Here is an 18,826-nt window from a genome sequence, read left to right as displayed (position 1 = left end):
GAATAAAACAATAAAGGGGATGCTAGAGATCTGAAACAAACAAAAACAGAAAGTGCGGAAGAAACTCAATTGGTCTGGCAGCATCTTTGAAGAGAGAATCACCGTTGCCAGTGACCCTTCAGAATGCTGTTCCTTTCTCCACAGATGCTGCAAGATCCACTGAGTTTCTCTAGTAATTTCTGTTTTGGTTTGAATCAACTGGACCCCAAGAAGAGCAGTAAAACCGGTGAATGAGACATACTGATCTGACTTGTCTTGCACTATTCAAAACTGAAGTCCCAGTACATTCATTTCAATGTATTATTGGTTTTTCTCTCTGAGAAGTCTGAATTGCTGTGACAACGTATACATATGTTGTAGCCTGGAGCTATGGTAGAGCCTCCAATTTATTAATCCATCTGAATTTAAGATCTTGTTAGAGTTTAGGCTGGGCCATTAGGTACATTTAAAGCTGAGACAGACAGATTTCTTAATCATTAAGGGAATCAAGGGATATGGGGAAAAGACAGGAAAATGAGATGGAGAATTATTAGATCAGCCATGATGTCATTGAATGGCTGAGTAGACTCAATGGGCTGAATGGCCTACTTCTGTTCCTATGTCTTATGGTCTCTGTCTCTGAGCCATTAGATTCGAGGCTCACTTCAGGATTCAGTGGCCAATGAAACATGGCCAATTAGGTCGTATGTCAACTTGTAAACCTTTCTGACGCAATGCAAGTGATAGGTAGTAAGACTGAGAGAGTTAATAAATTGGAGCCTCTACCACAGTTCCAGGCTACAACATGCATGCGTTGCCACAGCAACTTCCCAGAGGGAAGAAACAGGACTTTGAAATGAATGTACTGGGACCTCAATTTTGAAGTGTGCAAGACAAGTTGGACCAGCTTGTCTCTTCTACAAGTTTGACTGGTTTCTCCTTCCAGGTTCTCTGCTTGGCCCAGTAGGCTGAACAGCTGATGTGAATCAGATCAGACAGAAGTTAATCCCTGTTCCCTGTGATTGGGGTGAACTCAAGATCTGTGGTTCAGCAGCATCCGAGGAGTGGGAGAATCCATGTTTTGGGCAAGAGTCCTTCATCAGGAATAGGCTATTACAGCACCACACTCTTGACTCTAATCTCTAGCATCTGTGGTCCTCATTTTCTCCTGAATTCAAGATCTTACTGTGATGGAGATTACAGAACTGTGTGTCAAATATGTCCTGAGGCAGAGAACTTGAAGAATAAGGATAAAAACACACAAAGGTGGGACAAAAATAGAAATTGCTGGGAAAGCCAGCAGATCCGGTAGCATTTGTGAAGAGAGAAACGTAAAGTAACAAAAGTTCACTGAAAAAAGATCTCTGATCTGAAATGTTAATTCTGCTTTCTCTTCACAGATGCTGCCAGACCTGCTGTGCTCTCCAGCAATTTCTGTTTCAGATTTCCAGCATCCACACTTCTTTTTTTTACATGAAGTGGGAGATGGTGGCACACTGGTCATTCTATTGGACTAGTGATCCAAAGGCTAGGCTAATGTTCTGGTGACAGGGGTTCAAATCTGACCATTTCAGTAATTCAATTTATAACATCTGGAATTGAAAATTTGTCGTAGCAATAACCCAGTTCCTCTTAGATGCCAACTGAAACAACCTACAAATACTGCCTCTAAAGAATGAATTACCGATAGAGGCCATTTGACCCCTCAAGTCTGCACTGAGCCTCAAATGGGCATCCTGCCCAGACCCACCCCATTCTCGTAACTCCGCATTTCCAGTGGCCAATCCACTTAACCTGCATATCTTTGGACTGTAGGAGGAAACCAGAGCAAACACAGGGAAGAATGTGCAAACTCCATACGGACAGTCACCAGAGGCTGGAATTGAACCTGGGTCCCTGGTGCTGTGAAGCAGCAGTGCTAATGATGTGCCACTTATGTCTATGAAAGAATAAGGAACACGCCCTCCCCATTTGCACATACATTTGTGCAGCACCTTTTATGATCACAGAACAGTCCAAAGGGTTTCATAGCTACTTTTAAAATGTAATCACTGCTGATAGCATAGTAATTTAAAAAAAGACCCTAGCTGCACCTTCCCTTACTAACAAAGAGGTTTGACAACTTTTCCTAAACATGCTTTCCAGATATACTACCTTTCCCCAGATATATTTACAGATTTGTTCTGATTTATTATTTTTATGTGACTGTTGATAGTTTCTGTTGCATCTCCTGCCAAGCATGCTCCAACCAATCAGCACTCTTCTGGTTCTGTATAAGTTGTTGTTCACTTTCTAAGTTAGGTATTCTTGTATTCAAATCCTGATGAGTGCAAGATGAAACACTTCAATAACGGGTCTCTCTTTTAGCAGTAAATTACATTTCCTGAGTCTAGTTCAACTGTTCCAGAATTTTGAATCTTCGCTGTTTAAATTTAAAAATAAGTCTGTATGTTTAGTTTCTCAGACCTTTGATCCTGATTTGTGTTAAGGCAACTGTCTTGTGAAGCCTTACTCAAATTATTCTCATGTGAGTTGAGGGAGTGAGCACTGGCTGACGGTTCTGTTGTGAGGATCCTCATTCACTTCCTTCTAATGACCACTTATTTAAACTTTGCACTGGGGTCACCTGAGTGTCATTTTGCGCTCGCCTTCTTCTCCAGCTCAATGGATTGGTGACCATGTGTAACACTGCAAATTGCCACCCTACCTCTGGTCCCTCAGAGCAGATTGCTGATGATGTCCAAGATCAGTGGATCTCTCTGATCAGTATGACTCGGTACCATCCTGTGTTCTACATTCATTGACAGGGGTGGGGCGGTGGGGTGGGGAGGGGGGAGGGAGCAGAAGAGGCAGCTAAAACAGAAGGTACTTTTTAATTAATTGTCAAGACCGAGGCTTCAAAGGAGATTTATCAGAATGTGTTGTGTGCAGTGTGTGCCACAATGGGATTGTTCTCCAGAGAGCAGAGAGGGTCAAGGGGAGATGTGATGAAAATGTTCAAAGTCAAACAGGATTTTGATAGACTGAACGAGGAGAAATTGTTTTTGGTGGCAAGAGAGCCGGTAGGGGAAGACTCTAGTTTAAGATAATGAGTAAAAGAGCCAGAGAGCAGACAAGTTCTTATTGTAGTGAATTCCTGTGAACTGGAATGTTCTGCTGCAGAATCAAAGGCAAGTTTTAGCAGGAGGAACAGTTGTAGGACTACTGAAAAAGGGACAGAGAGAACAAAACAAAGAGATAGTGTAGACATGATGGGAGAGGGCTTGTGGTGCAGTGATACTGTCCCTACCTCTGATTCAGGAGGCACAGCTTCAAGTCCCACCTGCTCCAAAAGCAAGTAATAAGAGGTTGATTCGAAAATATCCAAACAGTGGATAGAGTGAGAGTCCTCAAATTCCCAGTGACTTGTTGAGGAATGTTGGGTCATAAACAGTTCTGCTTCAAAATCTTGATCGGATTTGAACTCTTGCATCCGGTGCATGAGATCCCAGTCTTTTGGATTGTTAGTCTAGTTATATCAGCCTTGATGGGCCAGATGGCTTCCTTCAGCACTCTATCATTCTAATGCTAATTCAACGTGGTAGTGGGTGCGAGAATAGATCCTCAGAAATTTACCCCAGGTAATATCTTATCTTACATCTTTTGGAATGGAAGTATGTCACATCAAATAAAATGTAAAGATAAAGTGGCCATTGTCCCAGAGGACCATAGGGTTGCTCTCCGAATAGAGAGAGATGACTGGTGGTGGTTTATTCTTCTGGGTCACCTATGATAGGGTTAGGGTAAGTCTAAGTCTAACAGCTCGGGTGAGGGGAGAGGTTGAGAAGGAGAGTCCTTCATGGGCACTGAGCCGGTGCGGGAATTGAACCCAAGTTTTTGGTGTCACTCTGCTTCGAAATCCAGCCATCCGGCTTCACATCGAATAGTTTATAACTTTATCCTTAAATTGTTCCCAATCAAACCTAGATCTGATCGAGGATTGGCTGACTGGCAGAAGGCACAGAGTGGGATAAAGGGATCTTTTTCAGGGTGACAGCTGGTAACTAGCAGAGTTCCACAGGGGGTCAGTGTTGAGACCACAACTATTCATTTACACCATATATTAATGATCTGGACAAAGGAACTGAGAGCATTGTTGCTAAATTTGCAGATGACACAAAGATCGGTGGCAGACAGGTAGTGTTGAGGAAGAGGGGAGGCTGGAGAAGGACTTGGACAGGCTAGGAGAGTGGGTAAAGAAGCGGCAGATGGAAAGTGGGAGACTGTGAGGTAGGAGAAATAGAGGCATAAACTACTTTTTAAATGGAGAAAGGCTTCAGAAATCTAAACAGCAAAGTAACTTGGGAATCCTAGTTTAGGATTCTCTTAAGGTTAATATGGCAGGTTCAGTTAGCAGTTAAGAAGGCAAATATAATATTAGCATTAATTCCAAGAAGGCAGAGCTGTACTGCTGAGGCTGTATAATGCGCCCATTAGACTGCATTTAGAATATTGTGAGTAGTTTTGTCCCCTACATCTAAGGAAGGATGTGTTGGCTTTTGAGGGGTTCCAGAGGAGTTTACCAGTACAATCACAGGGATGAAGGGCTTGTCATGTGAGGAGCATTTGAGGGCTCTTCATCTGTATTCAACAGAGTTTAGAAGGATGAAGGGGCATCTAATTGAAACTTACAGAATGCTGACTGGGCTGTACAGAGTGGAGAAGGTGTTTCTTCTAGTAGGAGAGACTAGGACCCAGGGCACAGCCTCAGGGTGAAGGGATGATCCTTAAGAACCGAGATGAGGAGGCATTTCTTCAGCCAGAGAATGGTGAATCTGTGGAACTCATTGCCACAGGAGGTTAAGACATTGAGTGTATTTAAGACAGAGATAGATAGGTTCTTGATTAGTAAGGTGATCAAGGGTTACAGGAAGAAGGCAGGAGAATGGGTTTGAGAATCATATCAGCCATGATTGAATGTCAGAGAAGACTCAGTGGGCTGAATGACCTCATTCTGTTCCTATATCTTATGGTCTAATATTATAGGTTATGGTCTAAACCTTCTGACATAGAATATGACTCTTCATTACTCCTGCATATTCTGAAGACAGGGTTATAGGTTATATCGAAAAAAATTCAGAGTTTTGGAATAATAATCTGGAGGCATAAATTCAAATCCTACAATGACAGCGAAGTAATGTAAACTCAGTGTACTTAAAATTAAAATTAAAATTAATTTCCAGTTAATTAAACAAACCTGGAATATAAAACGAGTGTCAGTAATAGGGACCACAAAAAAAGTCTCAAAAAGTCGTCTGTTTCACTTAAGTTCTTGACGGAGGGAAATCTGCTGTCGTTACTCGGTCTGGCCAACTCCAGACCCAGGCACTTAGCTGCCCCCTGAGGTGGCGAAGGAAGCCACTCAGTTGCTTTTAAAAAGGCAGCTCACCACCAGCTTCTCAAGGGCAAGTCAGGTTGGTAGTAGATGCAGGCCTTGTCAGCACGGCACACACCCCATGGACAAATAAATCAAATACCTGTATTGGTTTGAGAAATGGTTTAAATGGACCATCTGGATCTTTCTCTCGCTGTGGTTTGTTCACATGTGTTCTGATAAGGTGTTGAAACCAAAGAGCAGGGATGGGCAGCATTCCGAAAGGATTACCACACCTCATTCCTAATTCTCTTAATGATCCAAACTGAGTCATTCAGTACATTGACGACCAGAATCTGGACCAGCGATGCCAGACGTTCCAAACTTCATGGCAACAACCATTCCTCCACATGCTTCCCTCCCAAATCCAGGCTTACCATCTCCCACATCCTACATTTATACCTCATGATCTCTCTCCCTGACAGCCACGTGGACAACCCTGTTCAAAGTCACAAATGATGGTCCCTCTGTCCCCATCCTCCTTTGACCCCTTCACAATGTCTGACCCTGACTATGTCACTATCCTGTCAGTCTAGTGGCATTGCCCTTGCTATCGACTTTCCTCTATGATAAATGTGGGCAACACTGAAAAGGCCAACATCCCTAACTGCCCTTGAACCAAGTGGTTTACTAGAGGAACACAATAGCTGAAGATCCAAAACATTAGTGTTCAAGGCACAGGTAAAGATGTAAGACAGAGCAAAAGCTCCAGAAACATGAAGGAAGAAAACTCAGTATCTTTTAAATTCATAAATGGGTTGTGGGTGCCTCTGGCTGGGCCAGCATTTATTGCCCAGCCATAATTACCCTTAATTTGTTTGGCTTGCTTGGGCAGTTAGATTCCCTACGGTGTGGAAACAGGCAATTTGTCCCAACAGGTCCACACCGACCCTCCGAAAGGTAACCCACCCAGATCCATTTCCCGACATTTACCCCTGACTAACAACACTATGGATAATTTAGCATAGCCAATTCACCTAACCTGCACATCTTTGGACTATGGGAGGAAACTGGAGCACTTGTAGGAAACCCACGCAGACGCGGGGAGAATGGCAAACTCTACACTGACTGTTGCCAGAGGGCAGAATCAAACCCGGGTCCCTGGTGCTACAAGGTAGCAGTGTTAACCACTAAGCCACCGTGCAGGTAAGAGTCTGCTACATCGCTGTTGGTCTGGAGTCACATGTAGGCTTCAGCAGGTAAGGATGGCAACTTTCTTTCTCTTAAGAAGGTCAGTGGACCAGACGGGTAGCTAATAACAGTTACTGTTCAGCTATGGTTTCAATCCAGATTGTATTGGATTCAAATTTCACCAGCTGGGATTTGAAACTATGACCCAGAGTTTTAGACTGGAGTGCTGGATAATTAATTCAACAAAATTACCAATACACCAACACCTCCCTCTCATTGGACTCAATGGAAATTCGCTTGAGACGTGGTTGTGTTGTGGAATAAGCTCTGGGTTGATTGGCAGCTGGATTTAGAGTAAAATTCTATTTTGTCCTTTAGTTGCACTGAGAAGGTTAGATTTCTAACAGTGTGGAAACAGGCCCTTTGGCCCAACAAGTCCACACCGACCCTCTGAAGAGTAACCCACCCAGACCCATTTCCCTCTGACGAATGCACCTAACACTATGGGCAATTTAACGTGGCCAATTCACCTGGCCAGCACATCTTTGGGCTGTGGGAGGAAACCCATACAGACACAGGGAGAATGTGCATACTCCATACAGACAGTTGCCTGAGGCTGGAATTGAACCTGGAACCCTGGTGCTGTGAGGCAGCAGTGCTAACCACTGAGCCACTGTGCCACCCAAGCTGGCGGGGGCCTTCTTTTTGAACAACCGCTCCAACGGCTAGAATACCACAGAGTGCAGTTCTTTTGTTTATTTGTTCATGGTATGTGGAAGTCACTATTTAGGCCAACATTTATTGCCCATCATAATTGTCATCGAGAAGCTGCCTGACTGTCCTTAGAGTGTAGGTACCCCGATAGGGAGTCAGGATCTTGACCCAAGACATGGCAGGCTGAATGGCCTCCTGCTGTACTGTAACAATGCCATGATTCAGTAACAGTGATCATCTAGTGCTCCAACGCCCTTTAAGGAAGGGAATCTGCCATCCTTATCCTGTCTGGCCTGTGTGTGACTCCATATCCACAGCGATACAGTTCAGGGAACATGTACACGTAAGTGTACATGAGAACATGTACGTGAACATGTACATGTATGTGTACATGAGAACATGTATGTGAACACGAGAAGACCACCTCCGTTTCCCTCCAAACGACTCACCATCCTCTGAAATGGTGGAGCAAACCAATCAGTTTGGGATGGGGGGGATGTGGGGGTTGGGGGGATGGGGGGATGGGGGGGATGGGGGGGTTGGGGGAGATAGGCACTAGCTTTGCCAGAGCTGCCCACTTCCTGTGAATGGATTAAGTCGGTGAAGATCTGGATGATTTTGTTTCATGGAAAAGTGCTGGAGGAGATCAACAGATAGAGCAAGAACTTGCATTTCAGTAGCGTCTGTCTCGGCCTCAGGACATTCCCCAAGTGTTTTATAATGAAGTACTCTTGAAGTGCTGTTACCGCTACAACGTCAGAAACACCCAGCAACCAACTTGTACACAGTAAGATCCCACAGACAGCGATGTGACAGTGACCAGATTGTGTTTTAGTGGGGTCAGTTGAAGGCTAAGTATCACACAGAACTCCAGAAAGAACCTCCACCCCTCTCGCTCCCCTAGCCCCCTGTTCTTCTTCAAAACAGTGGCTGTGAGAGCTTATGCAGCCACTCAAGAGCTCAGATTTATTCCTGGAGAAATGAAGGGTGAAGACTCTAAGAACAAGCATGTAGATTTAATTGTCAGCGGCATTCACGGTTAATGATTTTAATACTGGCCTTAACAACATGAAAACTAGAAAGCTGAAAAAGTGGCAGGAAACCTCTGCCAGACCTCGCAGCCAGATCCGAAAAACCATTAGGAGAGAGAAAAAAATAATAAACTATCAGAACAACGTTGGAGGGAAGGAGAGTGAAGTGGGGCCTGAGTAGGTTTTGGATAAAGGTTTCCAGCTGCAGTCTGTTTTCAGTGATCCTAGCTTTAGTAACATTGCCCTGCAGAGGGAGATACAATCTGTGTTAGCATGATGCTTCTGCTGTCAAAGCCTGAAACTACCCTCGATCTCCCGCAGCTAAGTTTCCACAATTACCATTGTTTTTTTAAATGTCTGCTGCAGCCAATTTGCTCCACTGGTGAGGGGGGGGAACAGAGAAGGGACAGGGAAGTGGGAGGGATAGGGGGGAGGCAGAGGGTGCTGCCTGATCAGATACAATGCAGTAAGTATTAAGAGGGGCAGGTCACTCATGTACACTCCTACAGAAGCCCTTGTGCCTGACAAACAAGAAGTATTGTCTGAGAACCTGTGCCTGGCTAACCTTATAGTCAGATAGAAGTTTTGTAAATTGTGGGAGGATTTAATATAAAAACAAAACTTGTATTTACAGAGAGCTTTAAACACACCATAGCGAGGCAAAACCAGACACAGAGCAGTGATGGGAGGACAGGTCTGCAAAGTGACTGATGGGAGAAGCCCATACTCATTCAGAGTACAAAGTTAAAAATCACACAACACCGGGTTATAATCCAACAGGTTTAATTGGAAGCACACTAGCTTTCGGATCGACGCTCCTTCATTGACTATCACATGATGAAGGAGCGTCGTTCCGAAAGCTAGTGTGCTTCCAATTAAACCTGTTGGATTATAACCTGGTGTTGTGTGATTTTTAACTTTGTACACCCCAGTCCAACACCGGCATCTCCAAATCATTCAGAGTAGGTAGCTATTTGTTTCATCAGGCCCAGCCTCTGTAAATCTCTCCTTTTTTCAATTCCCTTTTGAAAGTTGTCATGAAATCTGCTTCCTTTGGTTCAGCCAGCACATTCCAGACCAGAACAACTCCCTGTCCCCTCCAGTTATTGATCCTCCTAGATGTACAGACACAAAGCTGGATTCTGAGGTGTGAAAGGTGGCGAGACAGAGGGAAGATTAAAAGCTGATCAAATCAAATTACTATTAGACATAAAGAGAGATTGACACAGAGAGTGTGGAAGAGAAAGTGAGATGGTGAAGTAGACACGACAGTGGTTAAGAGAGAGAAAGAGATAGAGAAATCTGCATGAATCTATGTAAGACTCTGTTAACTCATTTGTTTAGATTAGAATCAATCTAAACATTATGGCACAGACAGCACCACACAGGGGGGCAACACCTTCAACACATTATCTGCGCTGACACCAAATGTTAAAGTTAACCTGAGAATGTAACTTTTTAAAAAGGTTTTGTGATTTACATATGAAAGAAGTGAAACTAACATGGTCATTCTAACAGATGAGAGACTTAATAAACAATCAAGGTATTTTTCAATGTATTATTTCAGTTACATCACACTGTAAACTTTTGCTTTAACTTCTGTGTCTTACACAACCACCTGATGAAGGAGCAGGTGATTCCAAAAACTAGTGCTTCCAATTAAACCTGTTGGACTATAACCTGGTGTGTGATTTTTAACTTTGTACACCTGAGCCCAACACTGGCCTCTCCAAAGAAAGAGATAGAGTTAGAGATAGACAAGAGTTAGAGAAAGGCACACATACACACACGCACCCAATACACACATACACACATGCACCCAATACACACATACACAGGCATGCACATTAAAAATCCACTCATTAGCTCAGACAAACGAACCCTTGAATCTGGACAATTTAAAGCAGCCCTGAGAGGACAGGCTGGATTTGAATGTTTAATGTTGTTGAAACGTCAGCAGGTTCATTGGAGGGACGGGAACCCATATATCAGAGGCAATTGTTTTTAACAGCATGTCATCCACTAATGGAGATGTAAATGTTTTGCACAAGATTGTGTCTGCTCAGTGATGGATGACGCATCTGGAGTTTGTCTCTCACCCATTTTCTACTGAAAATTTGAGATGTGAGTAAACCATTCTGGGGAAAATGGGAACAGTAAATGGCTGGAGGAAAAGGTTACTTGATAGCAGGAATTTGGTTTCTAGCTGTAGTGCTCTCATTGTCGACTTGGAGGTTCAGTCCCCTTCCTGAGGCCCTTGCACTGACTCTAGGATAGCACTCCAGTACAATACTGTGGGAGTGCTGCACAACCAGAGTCATAGTAGTCATAGAGATGTACAGCATGGAAACAGACCCTTTGGTCCAACCTCTCCATGCCGATCAGATATCCCAACCTAATCGAGTCCCACCTGCCAGCACCCGGCCCATATCCCTCCAAATCCTTCCTATTCATATATCCATCCAACTGCCTCTTAAATGTTGCAATTGTACCAGCCTCCACCACATCCTCTGGCAGCTCATTCAATACACGTACCACCCTCTGCGTGAAAATGTTGCCCCTTAGGTCTCTTTTATATTTTTCCCCTCTCACCCTAAACCTATGCCCTCTAGTTCTGGAGTCCCTGACCCCAGGGAAAAGACTCTGCCTATTTATCCTATCCATGCCCCTCATAATTTTGTAAAACTCTATAAGGTCACCCCTCAGCCTCCAATGCTCAAGGGAAAACAGCCCCAGCCTGTTCAGCCTCTCCCTGTGGCTCAGATCCTCCAACCCTGGCAGCATCCTTGTAAATCTTTTCCAAACCCTTTCAAGTTTCACAACATCTTTCTGATAGGAAGGAGACCAGAATTGAACGCAATATTCCAACAGTGGCCTAACCAACATCCTGTACAGCCGCAACATGACCTCCCAACTCCTGTACTCAATACTCAGAGGTATCTGCTTTTGAATAAAATATTAAACCGCATCCCAACAGTCGGAAGTAAAATATGGTGGTATTTGAGACAACAGCAAATAAATTCTCCCTGGTTTCTCTTGTATTTAGAAATGGTTCTGAAAGGGTTAATGCTGGAGGATGCACTAAGCTTCACTCAGTCTCATAATGTCATAATCAGGAGGGGAAATCAGAATTCCTCTGAATCTCGAAGTGCCACCTATAGTCTCAGCAACAATGTCTCATTACACCTGATCGCTATGTAGTTCGGAATGTGGACACGTTGATTTCCGATTCTGGAAGTCACAGCCCTGCAGGTATCTCAGAGGGTCGTGCAACAGCAGGAAATATCTGAGGGAATGTCAGCCACAAAATTCTGGACATGCAGAATTTATGAAAGGACCTTGTAGATGAGGAATCATTCTTCACTCAAAGGTCAGTGCCCCATGGGATTCCCTACCACAGTGGGCTGTGAAGGCACGGTCACTGAATCGATTTATGGCAGAGATTGGTACATTTTTCAGTTTTAAGGACACTAAGGAGAATGTTCAAAGTTTGCAAAAAGATCAAGAGCATTTCCGAACTGACAGCCAGACTACTGCGACCACTAGGACTCATAACAGCACACAAACCAACAGCCACTCTCAGACAACAACTCACCAGAACGAAGGACCCAATACCCAGCATGAGCAAAACCAATGTAGTGTACAAACTCCCATGCAAGGACTGTACAAAACACTACATAGGACAAACAGGAAGGCAGCTAACAATCCGCATCCATGAACACCAACTAGCCACGAAACGACACGACCAGCTATCCTTAGTAGCCACACACTCAGATGACAAGCAACGTGAGTTCGACTGGGACAACACTACTATTATAGGACAAGCCAAACAGAGAACAGCCAGGGAATTCCTAGAGGCATGGCACTCATCCACAGATTCAATCAATAAGCACATCGACCTGGACCCAATATACCGACCACTGCAACGGACAGCTGGAACTGACAACCGGAAGCGGCAGAGACAAACCACTATAAATGCCGGAGGAAACATCACAGAAGCACTTCACAGGAGGCTCCCAAGCACTGACGATGTCACCTAGACAGGGGACGAAATGTCTGCAACACAAATTCCCAGCTCGGCGAACAGAACCACAACACTAAGGAGAATGGAGAGAAAGCAGGAATGTGGCATTGAGATAGAGGAGCAGCCATAATCCCTATTGAATAATAGAGCAGACTTGAAAGGCTGAATGGCGAAAGTGAGGACTGTAGATGCTGGAGATCAGAGTCAAGATTAGAGTGATGCTGGAAAAGCACAGCAGGTCAGGCAGCATCCGAGGAGCAGGAAAATTGATGTTTCATTCCTGATGAAGTGCTCCTGTCCAAAACGTCGATTTTCCAGCTCTTCAGATGCTGCCTGACCTGCTGTGCTTTTTCAGCACCACTCTAATCTTGAAGGGCTGAATGGCCTATTCCTGCTCCTAGTTTCTATGCTTCTAAATACAAGTCGTGTTTACTTCTTATCGCAAAATTAAAAATCAAAATTGCACTGCAGAGTATACGACAGCATTATATTGCAGGGTTAATGTTGGGCTGTTACTGTGCAGGATAATATCTTGTATTTAAATAGAGGGTCAATGTCCAAGGTTTCACTAGAGGGTTAAGTTTAAAGGATTACATTATAGGGCAAGGACACAGTTATCAACCAGCTTAAAACAGCTTGTGGTGAGGACATTAATGACAGAACTGGTTCAGAGTGCAGAGTAAGGACATGACTATTGGGCTGAAATATCAAATAAATAATTCTAACACAAAATATAATTCTAGAATGGCCAAACCAGAGGCTAGCATCCTTCCTGTGCCGCCCTTGTTGAGCCCTGTAAGAATTTTGCTTGATTCAATTAAGTCTCCTCAATTTTCTAAACTCAAGATATAAGCCCAGCCCCCTTGATTTTATTGGGTATTAATTCATTCATTTAATTCTTAAAAATTGGGATTTTTAAAAAAATTGATTCATGTGATGTGAACATTGCTGGTTAGGCCAGCATTGTTGCCCATCCCTAATTGCCCAAAGGGGCAACCCGGATACTTATTGAATTCAAATTCCACCAACTGCCATGGAAAAATTCAAAACCAGGTCCCGAGACTTTAGTGAAGTCTCTGGATTAATGGTCTAGCTATAATATTACTAGGCCATCATCTCCCCACTTGAATTATTATCTCCAAGATATTAGTCCCCGAGCTTAATGGAAACAGTGACATTACCATTCTACCACCATCACCCTTAACACATTCTGCCAATCCTACTACCGTTTGTTTAATTAAAAACTCTAATGGTAACATTTTAACCAAGTTCGCTGGTACTGACATCCTCCAGCACAATGCCTGTTCAGAATCATATTACAATAATGATTTAGTAATGATACCATTCCAATATTGTCTGATCAATATGCAGACACCCAATTAATCAATCTGCAAAGTCCCACTCGTGACTCCTGGGCCCAATTAGATCCATCAGCCAGTCATGGGCAGCCTGCCTCACTGCTGTCCCCAGAGGACAGGGGAAGAATGTTATTCTAAGTTACTCTCACATATTTCCAAGCAACTGCTTACAAAACAGCAGTGGAAGCTGTTTGGTGTAATCTTGACATTTTGTGACCATTTGTACTTTCATGTCTGCAGAAAATCCAGCTTAAACCAGTCGTCTCTACTGTCAAGTGGATTTGACATAGTCTTCGGTGAAGAACTGCATTAATCTAAAAGCCCAAACACTGCCAATGGCATTGATGTAATTTTACCTCCAGCAGAGTATTTTACTTGATGCAGCAACCCTTGCCCCATATCTCCTGGAGACAGGATACGGAAGGAAAGACTTTTGTCTCTCTATCACCCTTCAAAAATCCCAAAGCACTTTTCCACCAATGAAGTACTCTCCGAAGTGAGAGAACTGCTGAAATGTAAGGAGATGTCAGTAGCAAATTTGCTCACAGCAAGCTAAATAAAAAACAGCAATGTAAAAATGACCAGGGAACCAGGATTGTTTAGTGATTATTGGTTTAGAGATAAATATTGGTCTGGACATTAGGGAACACTCCTAGCCCTTCTTAAGTTCTGTCTTGGAATCTATCATGCTGACTGAGACAGCAGGTAGTAGCATCTGATCAAAAAGACAGCATCTCTGACCCTGCAGCACTTCCTCAATACTTCACCCCACTGTCTGAAGTTTAGGTTCTGAAACTTGAAATCCCCAGCGTCTGACTGAGAGGCAAGGACATTACCCACACGAGGCTGTGGTTAAGACCAAGAGGTAGAGAGGTTAACGGGGGAAGAAACTGGAAAGTAAAACCATTGTCATACCTGGCTCGGCTACATCACAGCAATGATCCTCAGATCATGGGAAGGAAGAGCTCAATCACAGCAAGTCATAAAGAACTTCCCAAAACCCAGAGAACCCAGTATTTTTTATAACACAGCAATAATTATAAAAGCATAACTGAAAACTAGTCTTTGGAAAGCAAAGTGATGCTTTTCTTTTCATTCGGGGCGGCACTGCTGCCTCACAGCGCCAGGGACGCAGGTTCGATTCCAGCCTCGGGTGACTGTCTGTGTGGAGTTTGTATATTCTCCCCCTGTCTACGTGGGTTTCCTCCCACAATCCAAAGTTGTGCAGGTCAGGTGAATTGGCCATGCTAAATTGTCCATAGCATTAGGTGCATTGGCCTGAAGAAGGTGGTTGGAGGGTTGGTGTGGACTGGTTGGGCTAAAGAGCCTGTTTCCACACTGTAGGGAATCTAATCTAATCTAAACCACATTAATCCAAAAGCCCAAACACTGCCAACATAAGGTAGCAATAATGCAATTTTGCCTCCAGTTGGAATATTGTACATGATGTGCATGTTATCTCTAATAACATAAGAAACTAGGCATGTATATTGCGGTACTGAATCACCCAGCAGGAGCTCATTACAGCTAACTATTTCACACATACATTATATAACAACTGAACAGCATGCTTCCAATAGAGTGTCATGCTTCAACTGACCCCCCCCCCCAAGGTAAGATGGAGTTTGAAATGTTTACTGCCACAGATCACATGCTATGATGCAATGATTATATCATGAGCATGTCTTTTTAAAGGCACACGAACATACTGACCGTGAGACATAACAACAGGCAGTTCAGAGATTTAAGACAGTCATGTGAAGTCAAAAAGTAAAAATACCTATCTAAGGTCAAAATGCAAAATGTTACAGGTTATCACAAAATGATGCCCAAATTATAAAAAGTTGCTTGTTCGCACAGAACTTGACATTTGCTGAAAAGAGCAACATATTGCTAAAACTTTTCATCTTACAATAATCAGAGCATATGCAAGAATGCCAGATTTCAAAAGATTGCACTAATTGATACTACCTTTTTAATTTATGCAATTCAAAACTATTTATGCCAAGCCAAAGATTCAGTTAGGGTGGCAGACACCTTCCTTACACTGGTCCAGATCCTCACCATTCCCCAGTGATAGTATCTCCTGAGGGGCAAGCCAGACAATAAAGATAATAACTTCAGCAAAAATTCTGTGGAGTTGCTTCCCAGCTCCTGAAGGCCTCTAAGCAAGTACCATGACAATGAAACCATTTCACAGCACATCTCTGATAGTACTGAAGCTATTCTTTAAATTATAGCTAGTTATACAACCACAGAGGCAACCAGAAGCAAATATGTTCTTTCCATACTACACTCCTCCCCCGCACCCCTCAACAACCAGCACCACACTGCAGGAAACACCAGACTGTGGTCAGGATCGGGAGCCCTGGCTGGTTCTTCTCCTCTCTCAATGCTCCATCTTAGCCCTAGAAATATTGGACTTAACTGCAACTTAACTTCCAAGGTCCACCCATATGAGACCAGTTAAAAGCGCAAAGAGAGGAGAAAGGGTGACAATAATAAAATTAACAGGATAAAAACAGGCCATTTGGCCCATCAGGTCTATGCAGATGTTTATACTTAATGTGATTCTCTTCCCAGCTAATCTCATTGAATCATAGGATCCCATTCAGCATTTCAATTCCACGCTAGCACTTTAAAAGAGCCACACAATTAGGCATAGCCCTCTGTTATTTTCCCACAGCTCTCTAATCTTTCAACTATTCCTGTTATTCCCTTTTCCAAATTCATATCTGCTTCCACCATGATACATTCAAGACGCATCACTATGCATGGTGCACAAAGAGATCACCTTCTCTCTCTCCCCTGGCACTTTTTACCAAAGACCTTAAGTTCTCCAGTTACCAAGACTCCTGTCCCTGGAAAGGCCATCTCCCTGTCCACTCAATCCTCGATGTCAATCAGCAAAACCACTGAATGTGTGATCACTTTGATTAACCCCCCCCCCACCCACTTAATGTTCTCTGCTTGTTAGAGAATAACCTCAGCTTCCCCAGTCCCTCCCCAGAACCAAAGTCTCTCCCGCTTTGCACCATTCAAGTATTATCTAACATTAACAAAATCAAAATAGGCCAATCAGCACAGCAGGTCCTGGCTGTTTTCTACTTGACACAGTGTGGGTTCAATTCCCTTAAAGGATGAGCTTACCTTGAATGACCCTCCTTCTCAAACTCTCCCTTGCCTTGAGGTGTGCCGGCCCTTAGGTTAAATTATCACTAGTCATCTCTCTGCCTCTAACGACAGAGCGGCCCTACGGGTGACTTTACCGCACCTCCCGCTCCATTGACATATCATTTTAACCCTTTTCCCCTCCTGTGCCGACCCAGATTCTCCTTAAGTACATTTACCAGAGCTCACCAAGTCTCACAACCTTCAGCTCCATTTGGAGAGTACCATGCTGGTTAGGAGTTCTATCTGGAGGGATAGATTAGGTTGACTCCACGCAGAGCCAGAGTGTGAGCTGGTGGGGGAGAGGAGGCAAGTGTGCAAAGCATTGTGATGGCAATACTCACTCATACACTGATAACTGGTTTTACCACTCAGTGGTTTGCTGCACAGGGTACAGCTGGTGGAGCTGGAGAAGGATCCTGGCACTAAGCAGTGGCCGTTGTTACACTTCCTCTTTTCTTTGGGACTCTCCTTTTCTTTCTCTTTGGTCTTAGCCTGGAAAAGGAAAGAGATGCAATAAAGAGAAACCGTTCACTTCAAAGGAACAGCAGGAGGCTGTTTGGCCCCCTTCCTGAGCCTGTCCCAATATCCAGTGGCAGATCTGTATCATTGCTGTGGTTCCGGATCACCTACTCCCCAGTCTCAATTTCTAACATTTTGTAGTCATCCCCACAGCCTCAACAGGGTTTTAGAGGGGAAAAAAAGGTTCATATTTTCTCTGTCCTTTGTGTGACCAAGTGTTACCTGACATTTTTAATGAACAAGCCACTAGTCACTGACAAGGGCGGCATGGTGGCTCAGTGGTTAGCACTGCTGCCTCACAGTGCCAGGGACCCGGCTTTGATCCCAGCCACGGGTGTCTGTCTGTTAGGTGCATTGGCCATGCTAAATTGCCCATGGTGTTCAGGGAGGTGTAGGTTAGGTGAATTAGTCAGGGGAATGGGTCTGGGTGGGACACTCTTCGGAGGGTCGGTGTGGACTTGTTGGGCCGAATGACCTGTCCCTGCTCTGTAGGGATTCTTTTGAAGCATCTTATTCTTTTTGATTGGAAGGAGAAAGCAGGATTAGGCTCTGGGTTGGATGGTCAGCCATTATCGTGATGAATGGTGGAGCAGGCTCAGAGGGCCAGATGGCTACCTCCTGCTCCTATCTTATGTTTTTATTTGGACCAAGGACAGACAGAAGGGGTTAATTTAATTTGGTGTCATGTTTGGCACAACATCGTGGCCAAAGGGCCGATTCCTGTGTTGTACTGTTCTATGTTTAAATCAACTGGTTCAGGGACATTATGACACGGCACTGAAGGAGATGGGAATTGTACCTAGGCCTCCTGACTCAGAGGCAGGGCCATTACCCCTGTGCCACAAGCACAGGCCAGCATCTTATGAGCACCTTCTGACAAATAAGCTCCTCAGCTGGACTCAGTTGGCCAAGTTCAGAATTCAAGTGGGTCTTTTTGGCAAGCTCAGGTATCAGGTTAATTCTCCTCGTTGGTACCCATCCAATTTTCATCTGGAAAAGTATTTATCGAGGATGTACTCTGAGGCTGAGCATCTATTTGGTACTTGCCAGGTCCTTGCAAAGAGCCATCCAACATTATTATTATTGAAAATGCAAGACTCTGAGAGGAGGCCTGACAGAGTCGATGTTGAGAAGATGTTTCCACTAGGAGAGTCGCAAACTCAGGGAGAGAGTTACAGAATAAGAGGACACTCATTTAAAACTGGGAATGTTATGGAATTCTCTACCTCAGAGAGTTGTGGAGGCTAGGTCACTGCAAGCATTAACAGTTGAGATAGATAGATAGAATTATGAAATATTGAGGAGTAGAGGGCTATGAGGAGCTGGCGCCAAATAGGAGTTGGTGGAGTAATTGGAACCAGGTGGATCTCATTGACTGTGAGGTCTTTGATTGGAATTGTTAACCTGTACCAATCAGGGAGCCCTGGCTGACAGATATTGATCACACAGCATTGCCCTTTGATGTGAAGGGCACTGCTTGTCA

General features: G+C 44.0%; 1 protein-coding gene across 4 annotated transcripts in view; it reads right to left on the bottom strand.

The window, feature by feature from the left end:
* The window catches only part of arhgef18b (rho/rac guanine nucleotide exchange factor (GEF) 18b), a 209,870-nt gene that overhangs the window by 71,697 nt on the left and 119,347 nt on the right, over positions 1 to 18,826 (bottom strand). For all 4 annotated transcript variants that reach the window (XM_072594313.1, XM_072594311.1, XM_072594312.1 and 1 more), the window contains one exon: positions 17,166 to 17,316. In XM_072594313.1, the coding sequence (XP_072450414.1) occupies positions 17,166 to 17,316 (151 nt within the window). The remainder of the gene's footprint in view (positions 1 to 17,165; positions 17,317 to 18,826) is intronic.

The sequence above is a fragment of the Chiloscyllium punctatum genome, chromosome 24 (genome assembly GCF_047496795.1).
Source record: "Chiloscyllium punctatum isolate Juve2018m chromosome 24, sChiPun1.3, whole genome shotgun sequence".
NCBI classification, from domain to species: Eukaryota; Metazoa; Chordata; class Chondrichthyes; order Orectolobiformes; family Hemiscylliidae; genus Chiloscyllium; species Chiloscyllium punctatum.
This window is presented reverse-complemented; position numbering and strand designations above follow the sequence as displayed.